This window comes from Cyprinus carpio, chromosome B6 (assembly GCF_018340385.1).
Source record: "Cyprinus carpio isolate SPL01 chromosome B6, ASM1834038v1, whole genome shotgun sequence".
NCBI classification, from domain to species: Eukaryota; Metazoa; Chordata; class Actinopteri; order Cypriniformes; family Cyprinidae; genus Cyprinus; species Cyprinus carpio.
Window position 1 is genome coordinate 3,759,151 of NC_056602.1, and position 18,000 is coordinate 3,777,150.

Here is an 18,000-nt window from a genome sequence, read left to right on the forward strand (position 1 = left end):
TGTGAGATCTTTGGCTGCATGGTTTGGGGAAAATTTGTTTGATTTGATTAAATGATTGAATTGTTTATTTATTTATAATTGGGATTTGAACCACCATTTGATGGTTTATTTATTTATTTATTTATCAGTCATAATTTGGATTTATTTTTCTCTTTCTTTTTTTCTTTCTTTCTTTCTTTCTTTCTTTCTTTCTTTCTTTCTTTCTTTCTTTCTTTCTTTCTTTCTTTCTTTCAAATCATAATTGAAAAAAAAACACTAAAACTAAAAGTTTAATTTTCACCCTTAGAACACTGGATAATTTAAGTGTTTTAAACATATTGTAATATACTATTATATAGGATGTAAATAGATAATATTATATATAAATAATATAATATAATATTGCATAATATAATACATTTTAATTAGATTCATGCTTAGAAATAGAAACATTAAGGTAAGAAGGAAATAGATATACAAGATATTGGATATTTTATGATTTTTAAGTTTAAATGTATTTTTTTTTTGTATGTCTTTGTTCTTGTTTTGATGTAGATAGTTTGAGTTTTTATTTTTTTTAGTTTTTGATGTTGAAGTGAATCAAATGAAAAAGAATCAAGATCCTCTTCAATTTGTGTTGCGTACAGTGGGAAAGTAATTCAAAACTCAGGACAGCTCCCAGGATGTTAAGTTTATGTGGAGCGTTATTAATTTGATTTCACATTAAAACACAGTTTTTAATAACCTCACTTTGCCATATCAGAGTTTGATGTTATCTCTAATAATTGTGTAGCCCTTGTGTCTTGGTGAAGCTCAATTAGTGTACGCACAGAGAACAGTTAGAGCATTTAGTCCCATGTGTTTCCTGTCTGCACCTGCTGTTCTTAATGATGTAGATTTGCATAAAGTTGTTTTATCCTCCATTATCTGCTAGCAGTGAGAGTGTGGTGACTGCTGGACACTGTTTGCTTTCTCTCTGTGCTCATCCACTCCTCATTTCCCATTTCAAACACGCGTGGAAACACTCACAACACATTATGTACAGTTCTGCACTGTTCCCTTCACTTACCTCTCATCCACATATCAGAGAAACAGAGCTCTCTACCTCATAGACCAAGTTTACATCTTTTAATGACATCCATCTCGAGAAATTGAAAACACAAGTGGACAGTGCTGAAAGCAAGTGTAATTGGAGTCTTAAAGACACATTGTGATCTGATCGAAATGCTGTTCTTTTAAAACTTTTTTTTCTTTCTGTTCACCAAAGAATCCTGAAAAATAAATGTATCACATTTTCCTAAAAATATTAAGCAGCACAGCTGTTTTCAACATTGATGATAATCAGATTTTTTTATTATTATTATTGATCTGCAAATCAGCATATTATAATGATTTCTAAAGAATCATGTGACACTGACGACTGGAGTAATGATGCTGAAAATTCAGCTTTGATCACAGGAATAAATTACGCTTTACAATATATTCAAATAGAAAACAGTTATTTTAAAATGTAATAATATTTCACAATATCACTTTGTTTATTGTATATTTGATTAAATAAATGCAGCCTTAATGAGCACAAGAGACTTCTTTTAAAAACATTAAACATCTTACTGACCCCAAATCTTTGAGTGGTAGACAAGACACCCCAAAATGAATATAACTCACAGGTTGTCCAAATCTTATTTATTTGTGTAACACTAAAGAAGATATTTTTAAAAACAACAATGGGCCCCATTGACCGTCATAGAAGAGGTTTGTCAGGGTAACATTTTTGGGTGAACAATCCCTTTAACACAATATTTTTCATATGACTAACAGCATACTAAGTGATATACATAGTCATGCAAACTGCGACCCTGAAAATGCATGAAATGTGATGCATGATAAATAATACCAGGTGTAAATGGGGCCAGAGAGAGCGAGAGCTTTCCCTCTATAGTGCAAAAGAGGCATGTGAACACAACATGTAATTCTACCTTTGCATTTCAGCAGCATTTGGTACCTAATTTAGGAATGCCAATATTAGACTTCCCATAGTGAAATTGTGGGTCAGACGGAGCCAGCCATTCTGTGAGGTGTCACTACAGCCGGAGGGAAATCACCCCTCTCACCCTCATATATCCATGACCAGAAACACCACAGGCAGATTAGTCACGCCTCGGCCCGCTCGTATTTACATTAGCAGTGGATTTCACACCGTGATCTCTACTCCACCTCTATGTCTTACAGTCATGCATTTCAGCTGCTACAGTCCGATCGCCCCGGGTGGTCCTGCGGACGAACATTTGTAAGAGCTGTGATTTAGAAAAATGAGCCGTGGCACTTTTTTCTGACCAAAAAAGCACAGCTTATCGTGCAATTCAATCATGTGTGCTGACGCCTCTCTCTTTGTTGTTTTGTGTGTGTGTGTGTGTGTGTGTTTTCCAGAGGACCAGATCCCTCACGGCTTCCCCACCATAGACATGGGCCCACAGCTGAAGGTGGTGGAGCGAACGCGCACTGCTACCATGCTCTGTGCTGCCAGTGGGAACCCTGACCCAGAGATCTCTTGGTTCAAAGACTTCTTGCCTGTCGACATTAACAGCAGTGATGGACGAATCAAGCAGCTCCGTTCAGGTAAAAAGAACTTTGTAAACACACAAAAGGCAAACAATCTTAAAGAATAAAGATGCTGATTGCGAACATTGAAGCCGGCGGCACCTGCTGAACGTGTTTTTTTTTTTTTTTCTAACCTCCTCTTTTTTAACCTCAGTGACAAAGACAATAGAGCACAGCAGTGAGCGGCGACTTTTTTCCTGAAGATTTTTTTCCCATTCATTCTTTCCATAGGGATTTCAGATCATTCTTCAATAAAGAGTTCTAAGGCCTGAACCAAACCGGCTCAAAGATGAATCGCATTGCAACATTTGATTCAGAGCGTTTGAAAGTATTTGAACATTTAAAAAAAAAGACAATAGTACAAGATTGCACGCTTATTTCATGAGAGGATGATAGGATTGAATCAGAAATGACAGTATAAAAACTAAATTATTGGCTGTGTACAAGTGTTCAAAAGTTCAAGGTCTGTAAGATTTTTATTTTTTAAAGAAATTAATACTTTTATTCAGCTAGTATTCATTTAATTGTTCAAAAGTGACAGTAAAGAGATTTATAATGTTATAAAAGATTTTGGTAGCACTTTATTTGACAATGATATTTTGAAATACATTACTATGGGAAACAGTTATTTTAAGTTGTAATAATATTACTGTTTTTACTGTATTTTTATTCAGATAAATGCAGCCTACTTTTAACCTCTTTGATTAAAAGTATAAAATACCACATGCTTGTTTTACAGTCACTAAATCTCTATGGAGGGAATTAATGGATTTTTCACTTCTGGAATTCTACTATTGCTGTGCATCTGTACGACAAGTGACATTCCAGTTCCAAATGAGCCTCCGGTTTCATTTCATGTCTTAAAGTAAACGGAAACAAACAGGAAGACAGAGTGGCTGGTAGTTATTATTCACATAACCCTCCGGTTAGGACACACAAACATGATTAACATGACAGCACAGTGATTTGTTTTGATTAGAATCGTCTGCCTTTGTCAACAATCATTTCCTGCATCAATCTTCAAACACCTCCGTATTTGTCAAATTATTCCCTGTCGGCCAATCCATCTTGCAGCTACCAGACAATCACATAATTTATTTGTTTGGATACAGTCCATTATTTGATCCTGAGATTAGCTTTGCTCTCCAGCCATTAGCGCGAAGGCCTTTTTCCATTAACGAATGCTAATGAAACAATTTTTCAAATCGTGACCTTTACAGAACGCCTATGAACAAATAGGAAAAGCACTCATGATTCAATACCTCCCGCTTCAAACAGAATCTTAATCTCACTGGAACATGTCATTGTGCACGAGTAATTACCAACCAACCTCACCAAAGCAGGTGATTCTGCCCTGGACATCAAGCAACAATCTGTTTACAATGCAGCCGGGTGATATGCAGACAGTGAGACTGAACCTGATAAAGAGAGATGGGAAATGTAATCCTGCTTCTCTCAATGTAAACACTCACAAGACTCTACATCAGGAGTCACACCTCCTATACACATGAGCCAAAGGCCATTCAGATATTCAAGTGTATTGCTGTGGACCCTTTTCACTTTGTGCTCCAGTAGCAAATTGAAAAATCCACAGTAGCGTTTCTATTACTTTCCAACAGAGAAATGAAATATCAAGCGATTGATGACGGTGGTCAGAAGAGAGAAAGATGTCAAATTTCGAATCACTACCTTAGCTGTATTAGCAAACCCAGTTTTCTGTAATTTAATGGAAAGGTAATATAACACAGTGTTTTTTAAACAACGTAAATATAGTAAATACAGCATCACAAACTTTTCTACACTTGCAATGTTAATAAGCTGGGCCTAAAACTAAAAGAGGAAGAAGAAAAAAACAGGCAGAACCAGTTTTCTTTGCTTTTTGACGTTAACCATAAAGATTTTTATGAAAACTGCAAGGAAGCTTCTCTTTTGAAATTTTGTTGACACCTGATTTATGAACCATTCTCATTACAAACTTGGAAAGATTTTTGGCACATGTTGCATTTTCAAATGTTATAAATGAATCAAACTTACAGCGTTTACGGAAATATAGTTTGTATGGAGCAGCGTTTAATTACCCCGAGCAGCTCACTTTGAAATACGCAGCTCATCAGATTACATATTTACATAATTATAGTGATGTGATAGTTGTGCTACACTATATTGCGTTTTCAGCCATTGTTAGAATTACTTTAACAGGCAATAAACAGTGTTTGATGCTGATTGTTACATGCATTTGGTGCTTATCAAGTGTCTGTGAAAAGGGTCCATTGTTCAAACAAAAGCTTTTTTAATTTCTGCACTTAATTTTCTGCAACATTTGTGCTGCAGACATGAATGATGCCTCAAATCAAGCAGCTTCTTGAGGTGTGCAATTACTTTTATAAGCAATCGAAACATTTTTATCTGACAGATCATAGACATGCATTACCGATTTTGACTCACTACCCCACAGTAAGCTCTCAGGCCGAGGTGATTTATGATGATTGGTGTGCAGATCTTTATAAACAGAGATGTGTCGAGCTGATTATTGATTTCTCCTCAGTAAGATAATGGATGTCCAGCTTAGCTGCTGTTTAACATCTTAAATACAGCCAGGATTGATAACTGTCTCTCGACTGCCAGCGACTGGAGAACTCTTACTACCAACTGCAAAAATTAACACATACTCAAGTTTTCTCCCTCTAGCCATAGTGAAGATATAGTAAAGTCTTACTATTCTTCATTATGCTCGTGCTACACTGCAGACTTACCTTAAAGTCCTCAATCCTGTCCTATTCTGGACATCCTGGGCTTTCTGAGGGTCCCAGTGTACGCCAGGCTCTCTGTAAACTGCTGATGGACCACAATCCACACAGTTTACAGGGGCTTCCTCATGTCTCTGACCCCTTTTCCAAATCCGCGCTGTTTTCACATGGTGGACTGTTGACTTATGATCCAGATTGACATGAATCTGCATCATAGTCAACAGACTCCATATGGACTCTTTTTGATTCAAATCTAAGGCAACTTCACATATTAATATATTGCAAAGGATCTTCTTATCTGAAGCTTTTTCCAAAGTTAAACAAGTCTCTTTCGAAAGTAATAAGACTCAAGGTTCGGTCAATGCAGTGAGATTGAACTATCACTTTGCTTGAAAAGGTTTTCTTCTGTGTTGCATCAGACAACTGTATTTATTTAGCACAGCTGTGGTCGGATCCAAAGGCCAAAGTTGTATTGGAGGTAGAATGTGCACCACTGTAAAAATAGCAGAAGACCCTTGTGCAGAGAGAGATGATATTATTACTGGCTCAAAAGAATAAGTCATTTAAAGGCCAAAACATACTCTACACAAGTACATGTACTCAGAGACTTGAGTTTTCTTTTTCAGATCCACCATTGTCATGTTTTGCTGTGCAATTTAGTTCAGATTAATTAAATTTTCAGCATGTTTATAGCCAGCTACCTGAATAATAACACTTCTATTTTGATTGCGCAGCCATTTAGCATAGTAATTCTCTTGAGTACTGGAGAACATCATGTATGCACAGCAGGACCATGAACACTTGCATAGAGTATGTTTCTTGCCTGAAGCAGCAATGTAAGCTACATAATGTGAATTAACACACACTGAGAACATAAGAGCCAAAAGTCTTCTAGGGAAGATTGTACATGCCGCTTCTTAAATAAGAAATCTTTTTCTCCTGTTCATCTTTCTCTCCTCTTCTCTCTCTATCTCTCTCTCTCCTCTCTTTTTCACACTAACAGTTCTCTTTAATCTTATTTGCATTCATATTACCTCACCAGGTGGTACACCAATCAGAGGTAAGAATGCTGAAAACAGAAAATATCCAAATGCGTCATCTTTCGATTCCTCTTTCACCCCCAAGTGTCCCCCTCCATCACCCTGTCCCCACCTTCTCTTTCATTCTGGAGTCTTTCTCTTTGTCTTCCTCCTCGTCTTCGATCCGGCCTCGTCTCTGTGCATGAACCTCTGCTCGTCTGTCTCACTAATGGACATCTGATTCAGTCTTACTGAGATTCTTGTCTGAAAAGACAAAACAAAGATGCATCTGATTAACATTTTTTATGAATTTCACAAAACCTGTCATAAACACATCCGTAATATTTCGCCCCAAAATCCGAAATGATATTTTAAATTAAATTAATATAAAAAAAACTTTTACACCTATTTGATTTTAGTTACATTATACATTCTTTTAAATTTATTACATTGTGTGAATGCTTAATAGGAATAGTCACTAGTATTTTACAGTTTTTTATATATATATGTATATATTTATTTTTTTTTTTCTTGTTTTTCTTGTTGTTGTTAGTGATGATGCTGTTTATGTAGTATTTTTTATATAAATTTTAAATTTGCAGTAAATGTGAAAATAATTTCTACATTTATATATATATAATTTATACGTACTGTATCGATATTCATTTACTTTTATCTATGCTATATTATAGTATATATAATATTATTTTTAGAATATGTTATTTTGAGTATCATCATTGAGAATAGCAATAGTTTTAAAAAATGCAAAAGGAAAATGTCTGAATACATAACAGTAAGAATTTGGGGAATGTGCTTAAGTGTCATTTTCTGCGCAACTGACCTTTACTTACTGTCCAGATGACTGACAATCTGTCTGATCAATAACTGAGCAGAGCTGCAATGCGGCTTCGGAAATTGTGAGATACCTGGACAACATCTCATTCCCCGCAGCAGAAAAACTTAATATCATTATGACAGTTTGTATTCAACGAACGCTTCTCGTCTCCGGGCATTTAGCTGAAGAGTTCAGAACGGCCAAACTGAGGGATAGAAAACTCACCGCTGATATGACAGGACTGATGTAGAAGGAAAGAATTGCAAGATTTGACTGTAACTCTGAGTCGATCTCTTCAGAAGGAATGTCAGGGCGAGAAAGTGAGATGAGACTGAGAGAGGGCAGAACATCATCCTTCAACATCAGTCTGACGCTAGCGCTTCAGATGTAATAAGTGATAGAAAGAAAAGCTGGCGTTCCTGATGACTAGAGAAGAAGAGATAGTAGATCTGTTCCAAACGATGCTTAGCTGCATTTGAAAGTACTGTATCAAAAAGCCATTGCAAACAGCAAAATTAAAAAGATACCTAATTTTGACCAAAATGTAATATCACATTAAAGAATCAATAAGGAAGGAAGTTACTGTAAGTTTGAAAATTGTAATTCTAAATGTTATTTGCAATAAAATGGCAAGTTTATATTTTTTTAGCACACAGGAATAATTTTTACCACTAGTTCAACAAAATAAAAAGCGAAACACTTGCATTAAGTGCGATTTATGCTTTATCTGTGTATTTTATTATGCTGACACAGAGGATAATGGGAAGAGTAGTTACTTTTAGATTTGTGCATTTTGTATTTAAGCTACACATTGATCCCAGTGTTATTTTAGAATTATATATGTAGTATCATAACTTTGAATTATTTTTAACATTTATTTTTATATTTACTGTTTTCATTATAATTTAAATTAGAAAGTTTAGTATTTTAATTTGTATTAGTTTTTTTATACAGTATGTCTATATAGTTTTCGTTACGTTTTAGTTATAATTTGAGTTATTTTTATTACTTTAAACAAAAATGATAAATGTTGCCTTGGCAACTAAATAAAAAAAATAAGTTTAAATTAAATATAAATAAAAGTTTATATTTTATTTTACTTCAGGTAATGTTTATTTCAATTATTCAAGGTTTTATTTCAAGAATTGACTTTATTTATAGTTTTAGTTAAAGATAATAATCCTGGATCTTTAAATAGACAGCTCACATGTGTTTGGAACAGATCTCATATGAGTGTGTTTGTGTTTATGTGTGCTGTAAGAGTTTTAAAGAGTCATTATTTTGAGTAATCCACTCGTGGAGCGAGGTTAATGCTCAGGTCTCATGCACTCAAATGCACACGTTCAAACCCATCCCATAATGCATTTCAGGAATACTTCTGAAATACACGTTGACAACATTTTTAGTTCTCTCGGTGTGCTTCCATCATTCACAGATTGCATGATGTATGTCACATCACGCAAACAAACAGCACTGCCATACTAAAACACCTAATGAGCTAATGATTTTTGTCAAAACAAAATGTATTTGAACTTTTTGTGTTAATTTATGTGTGTTATCAACAGAAGGCCAAACCTAGGTAAGTGACAGTGAAAAGACGGAGATAATAAACTGCAAAAACTTTAACATATTGCCGTCAGAAAAAAACAACCTTTTAGTTTTAGTCCACCTGGATTTGTTTGCAGAATTTCTTGTCAGTGGATGCATTGAGAATGTATTGACAGTAATTGCAGCAGCTGTATTATGTCTTGATAGATCCATTCTCTAAGAGCACGGCTTTGTCTCGGCTCGCAGAATAGCAGAGCTGTTCTACGTTTGACGTACATAATGAGGTTTACATAGCTGGCATAGCCTGCAGATCTTTTTATTTGCCACATTGAATAAATAACTCAGTTTGCTTTTGATTTATTGAATTATGAGTGAAAGATGTTGCTTTTTTCTTTCTGTGTTTAGAGAGATGAGAAAGGTCATATGCCAGCCAGCCGAGTGTTAGTCAGTGTGTATGTGTTGTTTAGGCAGAAAAATGGTTTCTTTTCCTCAGGCCGCCCTCGTTTAAAACGACGGAGGTTGAGATTGTTTGTGAGTGTGTGAGAGAGCGTTTGTGATTGTGTGTGTTGTGTTTGCAGGGGCTCTGCAGATCGAGAACAGCGAGGAATCGGACCAGGGCAAGTATGAGTGTGTGGCGGTGAACAGCGCTGGAACACGCTACTCCGCTCCTGCCAACCTCTACGTCAGAGGTAAGATCTGCAACCAAATCCAAAACCCCATCCCGTTTCACCTCGATCTGCTTTCCATACAGGCTTTACCACAGCCAGAACAGGACCTGTCACTCAAAAGCTCACATTTCTCTCTAATCACCCATTTGTCTTAACACAGTTCTGCAGCGGAGAACTGCTCCATTGGTTTCCAATTTTGAATAATCACGAAATGTTTTGTTGGTGTTTTTTATTTTTTATTTTTTATAAATAGTAATGCATAGTAAACAGTATTTGCCTAAACATATATTTACTTCTTTGTATCATATTTACCACACACTTCTACCGCAGTAGAACTTGTTCAATTTAACTTACAAATTTTTAATTATTTTTTTCATATTTATATATTTATTCTACCGCAGTAGAACTTGTTCAATTTAACTTACAAAAAAGTAGATTTAACAAGACAAATTTAATTTTACTGTAAAATACTTGTAGCGAAAAGTATGATACACCTTATGTGTATTTTTACAGATTTTTTTTTATTATTTTATTTATTTTTGCTACAATTGTTCTTCTGTATTAAAACATTTTAGAACATTTATTGCCACTAATATAAACATTTTGAGCGAACAAACATTTGAATAAGTGGATTGTTAAATCTTGATTCAGTTATTTGAAATTAACAGTTTGAAAGAACTGATTCACTTATGTTTGTCAAACTTCCCAACTTATTTACTCTGAAATTACAACTTTATCTGTACAACTAATATACTTTTTAAAAGCTTTAAGATTCAAGATTATTGTAGTTGATTTAGCTGTTACATTGATTATATTTTCATCATTCACCAGTGATATTTGCTGTTTTTGTCATTTTTGATATATTTCAAGTATTTAACTTGAATATTTCCAATATATATATTATAACTTTACAGTTTGCATTGCACCAGTTGCTAGTTGTGAAGAGGTCAACCTTTCATCAGATTTTACATCTTAAAAGTCTTAAAGGTACAGTAGTAACAGCAGCCTATTTAATTGATGGAGTCAGAGAGAGGTTGAAAATATTAAAAATTTTTGGTGCTAGAAACCTTTGATTAGCATTTTAAATGTATTTCAGGAACAAGTACAGAATATATTTAAAATAGTAAAGAGTAGCAAATGAGATAAAATGCCCTCTAATGCTGCTGGTCATGAAGGCTGGTGGAAATGGTGAAAGTGTTGTCTGTTCATCAAGGAAAGGACCGTGTTGAGACTTGCAGAATAGAATGGAGAATCCCGTTGTGGAAATTCCCTCATTAATGTCGGGATCTATTACAGCAGATATAGAGACCACTGAAGCCTTGTTTCAAAGAAAAGCCTTTTATTTAACAGCCACTTTTGCCTGGCAAGCGCTTGAAGGACACTTCAAATTCAGACCTTCAAACATGGTGATGCGTTGTTCTTTGATAGTGTGTTTTAAATAATGCATTCGTGTATGTTTGAAAGCAGAGGAAATGAGAACTAGACACAAATCTGTGTCCATAAATTCTCCTGGTCTTCTTCCTCAAGCCCTCGACCATTCAGAGAGAAACTCATATAAATGATGCATCGTGCAGATTATATCATATGAATTCTCTCCAGAGATCTCTCCACTGATCTTTACGCAGACCATGCACGCTCTCAGGACATGCTATTTGATGAATGACATTTAATATATACAGGTGCATCTCAATAAATGTGAATATCGTGAAAAAACTACCTTTATGGTGAGACAGGGAGATGTTCTCGTTTTGTTTAGTCCATGAATTTTTCACTGGTAATGTCGTACTTTTATTGCTTTTCCATTCATGGTTAAGTGAACTCTATAGAGTGTGTATGCATTTATCTTGCATTGTTATTCTATAACTAATGTTTAGGGCTGGACGATATAGCCCTTTAAATATAAAGCAATATCTCAATATTTTAGTTTTTTTTTTTTTTTTTTTTTTTTAGAGGAATCATCATTCTAATCAAACAAAAGAAAGAAGTCTTTTAAAGAAAGAAGTTAAATACAGTAAGATGTATTTAAAATAGTTTCAAATGATAATTCAATGTTAGTTTTTTTTTTCAGGAAATGAATGAGAAAAATATTTAATCAGTTTTACTTATTTAAATTTTTATAAATATTAAAGTAGTTAGGTACAGTAAATGTAACAGTGTTTGCTATATATAATGGTATTTCCCTACATACCAATTTTAATTAGTCTTTAAGGCATATATCCATGAATGTTTTGAGCAAGCAATTCACTGAATCATTGATTCTTGAATTGATTCATTGAAATGGACAGTTTGAAAGAAATGATTCAATGTATTGATTAATGTTTTCCAACTCCATTGGTGTTTTTGATAGAGATGTTTAATTCAGTAATGCTTTTAAAATGTTTTATTTACTGAGGTTTATTAAACCTACCAACTCCATCAATGATTGCCAGCCAATTAATATTGCATGTATAGTGTAAATATTCGATATATCGGCCAGCCCTGCTAATAAGAATGTTTCTGTATGCTGTGATGTGGTTTTGTTCTTCTTTATAGTCTGACTAACTAGAGTCTCTCTCCAGGTGCTCAAACTTCACTGACACACACGTACTCTAACAGATCTCTTCTGAACGCTGTGTGTGGGCCTCTCTGTGTTTGTTTAGTGCATTTCCTCCTCGTCTCTCTTTTACTCTAATTTCTCTGTCTTTTTTCTTTGGGTTCAACTGCAGTGAGTAGATGTTTATCACTCTATATAGGATGGATCATTCCATAATTGCTTATCCTTTCATGTGAAAGATTGTGTGTGTGTTCACTCTCATTCTCATGTGCCTTATCACACTGAGACCCTCAAGCACTGTTGAGGGTCTTGCATCATGCTTCTTCTCTGTGTGTGTGTGTGTGTGTGTGTGTGTGTGTGTGTGTGTGTGTGTGTGTGTGTGTGTGTGTGTGTGTGTGTGTGTGTGTGTGTGCTTTTGTAAATTTGTAAGGTTTAGGCAGAAAGAGATTGCAGAAGGACATACTATAGGTTAATTAATTTGTTTTATGTGCTCACAGGTGTACGTAAACAATTCAGTACTTTTCTTAATTCTAAAAATACAAAAAAAAAATTCTTGAAGGGTAGGGTTTGGGTTAGTCTATAGTAATTATATAGTCATTTGTTCCTGAGGTTAGTTACCACCACAGCAAGGCAAAAACGCATATTTAAGTACCATATTTTCTGGAATATAAGTCACTGTTTTATCTTTTGAAATGTGCTGCAAGCTTATATTCCAAAGTTAATTGTGAGATGCATTTAACAAATTTTCTTATAGGTTTGGTGTTCAAAAAGCATAAATGTTGCTTACAATGAATGGCACAAATGCTAATAGTGTTTATAATATTTGTAAACCTTTCATTCACTGATATTTTACATTATTTCTAAATGTAATAATGGCATGCAACTGTAAACATGTGACCAATGCAAATCTTTTTTCTCTCAGCAATGCAATTTTGACCCTGTGCAACTCATTTTTCAGAATATACGGTATGCGCTTGCAATGCATCAGCTTCATATCTGTCCTGTATGTGATGCATAATCTGTCATAAAATTTACAATACAAATCTAGTAATGAATGGATGTGTGAGTGTGTTTTGGTGCTGTGATTGTGTCCATGTTCTTGTCTCACGTCTCTTTTATGGATAAGCGGAATATTTGCCTGTTTTACTCTCTCTGTTTCTCCTTGTCTTCCTCCTCCTCCTCCTCTCTTCTCTTTTGTTTCCCTTCCTCCATCATCATTGCACCCTGCCATCCAAAATCAATCCACTCCTCACTCAGACCAGCGGGAAGGTGCGTTCTTTTCACTATCTCTCCTCCTACGCAGAGGGTCGGCCGGTGGACGGGAGGCGGCGTGCGTCCCCTGCTGTTGTGTGCCAGTCTCTCTGGAGCTCTGCTCTACCTGAATCTCTCACATCCTCCCCTTCCACATGCATGCTGCTACTGCTGCCTCGCATTTCAGCCTGGCCTTTTTCTTCATGTTGCATGTGTCAGAACTCTGGATGTTTTGTTGTTTGCAGACATTTGTAGTTTTGTCTGGGGTGTAAAGAGCCCTAAAGCAACTTCAGCGATCTTTTAGGCTGTTTTCACACTTTTGATTGCTCATTCTGAACCTGAGATCGATGTATTGTTTTTTTTGGCTCCAAACTATGGTGCACTTTTTAAAAAAATGGAAACCAGTTTTTCAGTCATGTTTTTTTTTTTTTTTTTTTTTTTTTTTTTGCCAGATTCATTCATACCAGTTGCAAATTACAAAAGTCCTAACAAAAAAAAAAACATCTGGTCCTTGTTTTTAAAATTAAGTCTACACTTCTGAGTTTTGTTTTATATTATTTGGCTTTGAACCACAGTACAAGTACAGTTTACAACTAGAGCAGAGTAATGACACTTTACATTTATATGTATATGGTTTTGTTCCTTTGGTTTTGACCAAGGTCTATGAAAAAAAAAAAAAAGAAATAATTTTATTTAAGCTTGTTGCCAAGGCAATATTTCTCATTTTTATTTAGTTTGTTAATATACTAAAATAGCTATAATTATATTTTAAGAAAATGTATATATTAAAAAAAATGTCAACAAAATTACAAAATATATAAAAAGATAAAATATTTAACTAAAATTAAAATGGAAACCGAAAAAAAAAATTATATATATATTATATTATATATATATATATATATATATATATATATATATATATATATATATATATATATATATAAAACATATCTAAAATATTAATAAATACTATAATAGTGAACTATATCTTATAAAAATAACATGTTTTAACTAAAACAGAATTACACCTGCATTTGTCTTGGTTTGGATTCATCACAAAAGATAGCACACATGTGAAGTGTGAAAACACCCTTTGACTCATGAGGATTTCAGCCAGATATTTTGTTTGTCTGAAGTATTTTTATGTACTTGTTTACAGAAGTGTTTTTGCATGCATGCTCATGTTTTAAGGAGGTGTTTTGTGCAGCGTAGTCTGGTCTTGTTTGTGAAAACAGAGGACAGCAGCATCATGCTTTCTAAATGAACTGGCCGATTTGTTGTTGTTCAGAGCCTGAACTCAGAGGTCAAAGAACAAACAGAGGAATCCACCCTTAGCTTAGCAGATCAGACCTGTTTATATACCAGTTCAAATATCAAAGATGGCAGCAATCCCCTGTCTGCTCTGCACTGCTTCTTCTTCAGAGGGCCTGTTCTGTGAACTGCCAGAAAGCCTTTTGAGCTCTCAAGTATTTAAGCTGGCTAAAGCAGCTTTCATTGTTTGTTTTGGAATCAGCCATTTGGTGAGGACTTCCGATGTGGAGAACAATACAAACAGACAGAAAATATGATGGCAGAAAGCAAAAGAGGTTTTGTCTCAGCGTTGTTTGTTTAAAAGAGCGTCATTATCCTTCCCAAAAGCTCAGAGCGGTTGAACCCGGGCATCCGTTCTTCATATAGGGGGAAGACAATGTCCTCTTCATGTCACATTATCACAGAAACAAGCTGTTTCAGTTGGACAAGAACAACGAATGACATTGACAAATTAGCTTTTTCCCTTTGAAGCGTGAAAGCTCACGGAAAATTGAGTAGAAACAACATACTGTCAAAGGAACAACAGCACATTTTTCCTGTTTTATACCAGAAAAAGTTTTACAGCTGAATGTCATGAGCCATAATTGCATTAAGACAATATTTTCTTGTTTTTATGCATTAAATAAAGTCAGTACGACAAGAACTACCCATGTTTTATAATTAAAAATGTAAATAATTTAAATAATTAAATTTTTTCACATCACGGTAATGAAAATGATATATTTTCACATGACTGTGTGCATAACTATTATGAAAATGTCACAATGCTAAAACGAATGAGATCTAGGTGATATTGATTTATAAGTCCAGAAATCAGTAGACTCATTTACATTTATATTTAGTCATTAAGCCAACACTTTTATCCAAATTGACTTACAAATGAGGACAATGGAAGCAATCAAAATCAACAAAAAAGCAATGATATGCAAGTGCTATGACAAGTCTCAGTTAGCCTGACACAGTACACTTATAGACTCATCTAAAGAATATATAATGTGACATCAAGAACTTTCAAATAACCATATAGCAGGTTCTTGATAAGGGTTTCTGGTTGGGTTAACATGACCCAGGTATCTGGCAGTCGTTTCTAGGTCACTCCGATCTCTGTTCTGATCATCTCTTCAGGTCTTCATGTCTTAATGCATAATTCACTTTATGTGGCCTCGGGCGAGATATCTGCAGCGCTGTTGTTCTGCAGTCTCTCTCATTGGTACCTGCAGAGCACAAATGAGACATTTCAACACAAATTAATCTCTGTAGTCTAAGTTCTGACTTCCCTTGTCCATTATAGCAGATTCATGCAAATCTGCTGAGGAAGTGTTTTTTTTTTTTCTCCAACACATGCCAATATGGAGTGAATTGCTGTCCATAAATATTTCTTACTGGCCAGGAAACTATATTTTGTTATTTTAATTAATCTACATAATTTCCTTCCTGACAATAAAAAATACTTTATTGCTTATCTGTGGCAAAGAAAAGCATCATATATGAAATGATCCGTTATCCTCCTCTCTTTGAAGTGTATTCATTTTAATATGTATATATATATATTCATTTTAAAAGCTCTTGAAGAAGAAACCTATATGTATCATAAATAAATCCTAAATGATACATTTTCCACTTGTTAGAAGATAAGCAATCTTTGTCACTAATATTACATATAGATTTTTTTTTTCTTTCTTCATTTAGTTTTTCTAGATGCAACCTTATATCAGTGAGGGCCAGACTATAGTATGTTGCAGTTTCTAACAAAGACAACTAACCTGGCAGTTTTAATCTTCTTTGGCATATTCTTCTTGGACCCTGAGTTCACGTTTCTCTTTTAGCTTGTTCAGTATTCGTATAAGACTTTTTTGAGTTGGTTGAATCTGTAAAGCACGGCTTTGATGCTGATTAGAGACTGATTCTCCAATAATCCGCCTCAGAACAGAAGATTTACAGCGAGTTGACACTGCAGAAGAGGGTTGAAATGTAGTGTCCATCCCTGACAGCAGAAACATTGGCAGGATCAGGAGTTTGCTTGTTGTGGAATCCCTCTCTGATCACAGCTTGTTTCGGAGAGTTATCCAACCATGTTTTTTTTTTTTTTGTTTGTTTTTTTTCTATTGATCAGAAGAAGAAGATTCTTTGCACTGTTCTTTGCACATTCTTTGATGCATTTGTTTGGATGTTTTTATTATTATTATTATTATTATTTGTTGGTGTTTTGGTCTGTAGGTCACACATGCATGCTCTGTTGACTATTGCCTATGTGTGCTTTTTTGCTTCATGCTTGCACGGCCATTGATGTGTTTGGGATTGTTTGTGTGTGTCCGTGTGCATATGTGTATGAAATCGCTTTTGCATTGAATAAACCTAGCTACCTGCAATCACCTCCCCTTCAAAACCTCCTCTCTCTCTTCTTGTGCTCTCTTTCTCTCTTCAGATTGCATGTGTGCATGCATACGTATGTGTCTAACTGCAAGCTTTCATTGCTCTGTTAACACTCCCAGAAATATTCTCACGAGATCAGTGACTAAAGTCAGCTCAGGCCATTCTCTAATCTCACCACGGCCGCTGGCATCGCTCACATCGCTCACGCCGGTCTGTTTTACTAGCCAGCAGAGACTTCTCAAACTTTCTTAACAACCTCTAACTGAGTGAAACTCTTGCCATCATGTCGTGACCATCCCTCATGTCCATGGGTAACATCATCCTCTCTATGCACAGTGACTAACATGGATTAATGTGACGTCCCTCTTACACTCTTACACCTGCAGGCATTCCTGCCCGACTAACAAACTTAACTCAATCCCAGAAGTCCAAACTCTGAGTTTATGTCTCAGAGATGATGATCAGTCCGGCAGCCTCTGGCCATGGACAGTACAGATCACACACCATAAGCACAATTTGCTCAGTGTTTACCTGACTTGAATCAATGAATTTTGCAATAAATATTGATTTACTGTATCTGAAGCTCACCAATATGTTCAAATGACAAAAACTCTAAAAAGAGTTAAAAGTTATGTGGTTAAAAAATAATGTGGCCTAACCAATCATTGTTTGGTTTAACAAGCCTTAACTAGCTACTATTGTTTGTCTTTTTTTTTTTTGCATTGCATTGCATTGCATAAAGAAGCTCTACCCACAGTGGAATTTCATTGGTTGAAAGTTTCATTCTACATATTTGATTGGCTGGGATTAGTTTTTTCTTGCTGCACACATTATTTTAACTTTCACCACGGACACATTTGTCACATCACATAAATTTGCAGTATTTTCTTACACAGTAAATGTTTGTAAAGACATGGCCAACCAGCCAAAATTGACATAAACAGTTAAACCTTATGGCTACACTTTATTTGTTAACACTTTAAGCCGTCCTTGTTACACGTTACATGTACTTACTATTGTAATAACAATAAATTATGCATAACTACATGCAGGTAACCCTAATCCTAACAATAACCATATAAGTACATGCAGTTAATTAATATTACGCAATTCTTAAAGGTATAATTAAACT

General features: G+C 35.0%; 1 protein-coding gene across 6 annotated transcripts in view; it reads left to right on the forward strand.

Annotated features, from left to right (window-relative positions):
• The window catches only part of LOC109088990 (receptor-type tyrosine-protein phosphatase F-like), a 208,256-nt gene that overhangs the window by 112,047 nt on the left and 78,209 nt on the right, over positions 1-18,000 (forward strand). For 3 of the 6 annotated variants that reach the window (XM_042725344.1, XM_042725348.1, XM_042725343.1), the window contains exons 5-8: positions 2,410-2,598; positions 6,370-6,387; positions 9,308-9,418; positions 13,188-13,199. In XM_042725344.1, the coding sequence (XP_042581278.1) occupies positions 2,410-2,598; positions 6,370-6,387; positions 9,308-9,418; positions 13,188-13,199 (330 nt within the window). The remainder of the gene's footprint in view (positions 1-2,409; positions 2,599-6,369; positions 6,388-9,307; positions 9,419-13,187; positions 13,200-18,000) is intronic. The other 3 variants (XM_042725345.1, XM_042725346.1, XM_042725347.1) reach the window with 2 other exon arrangements.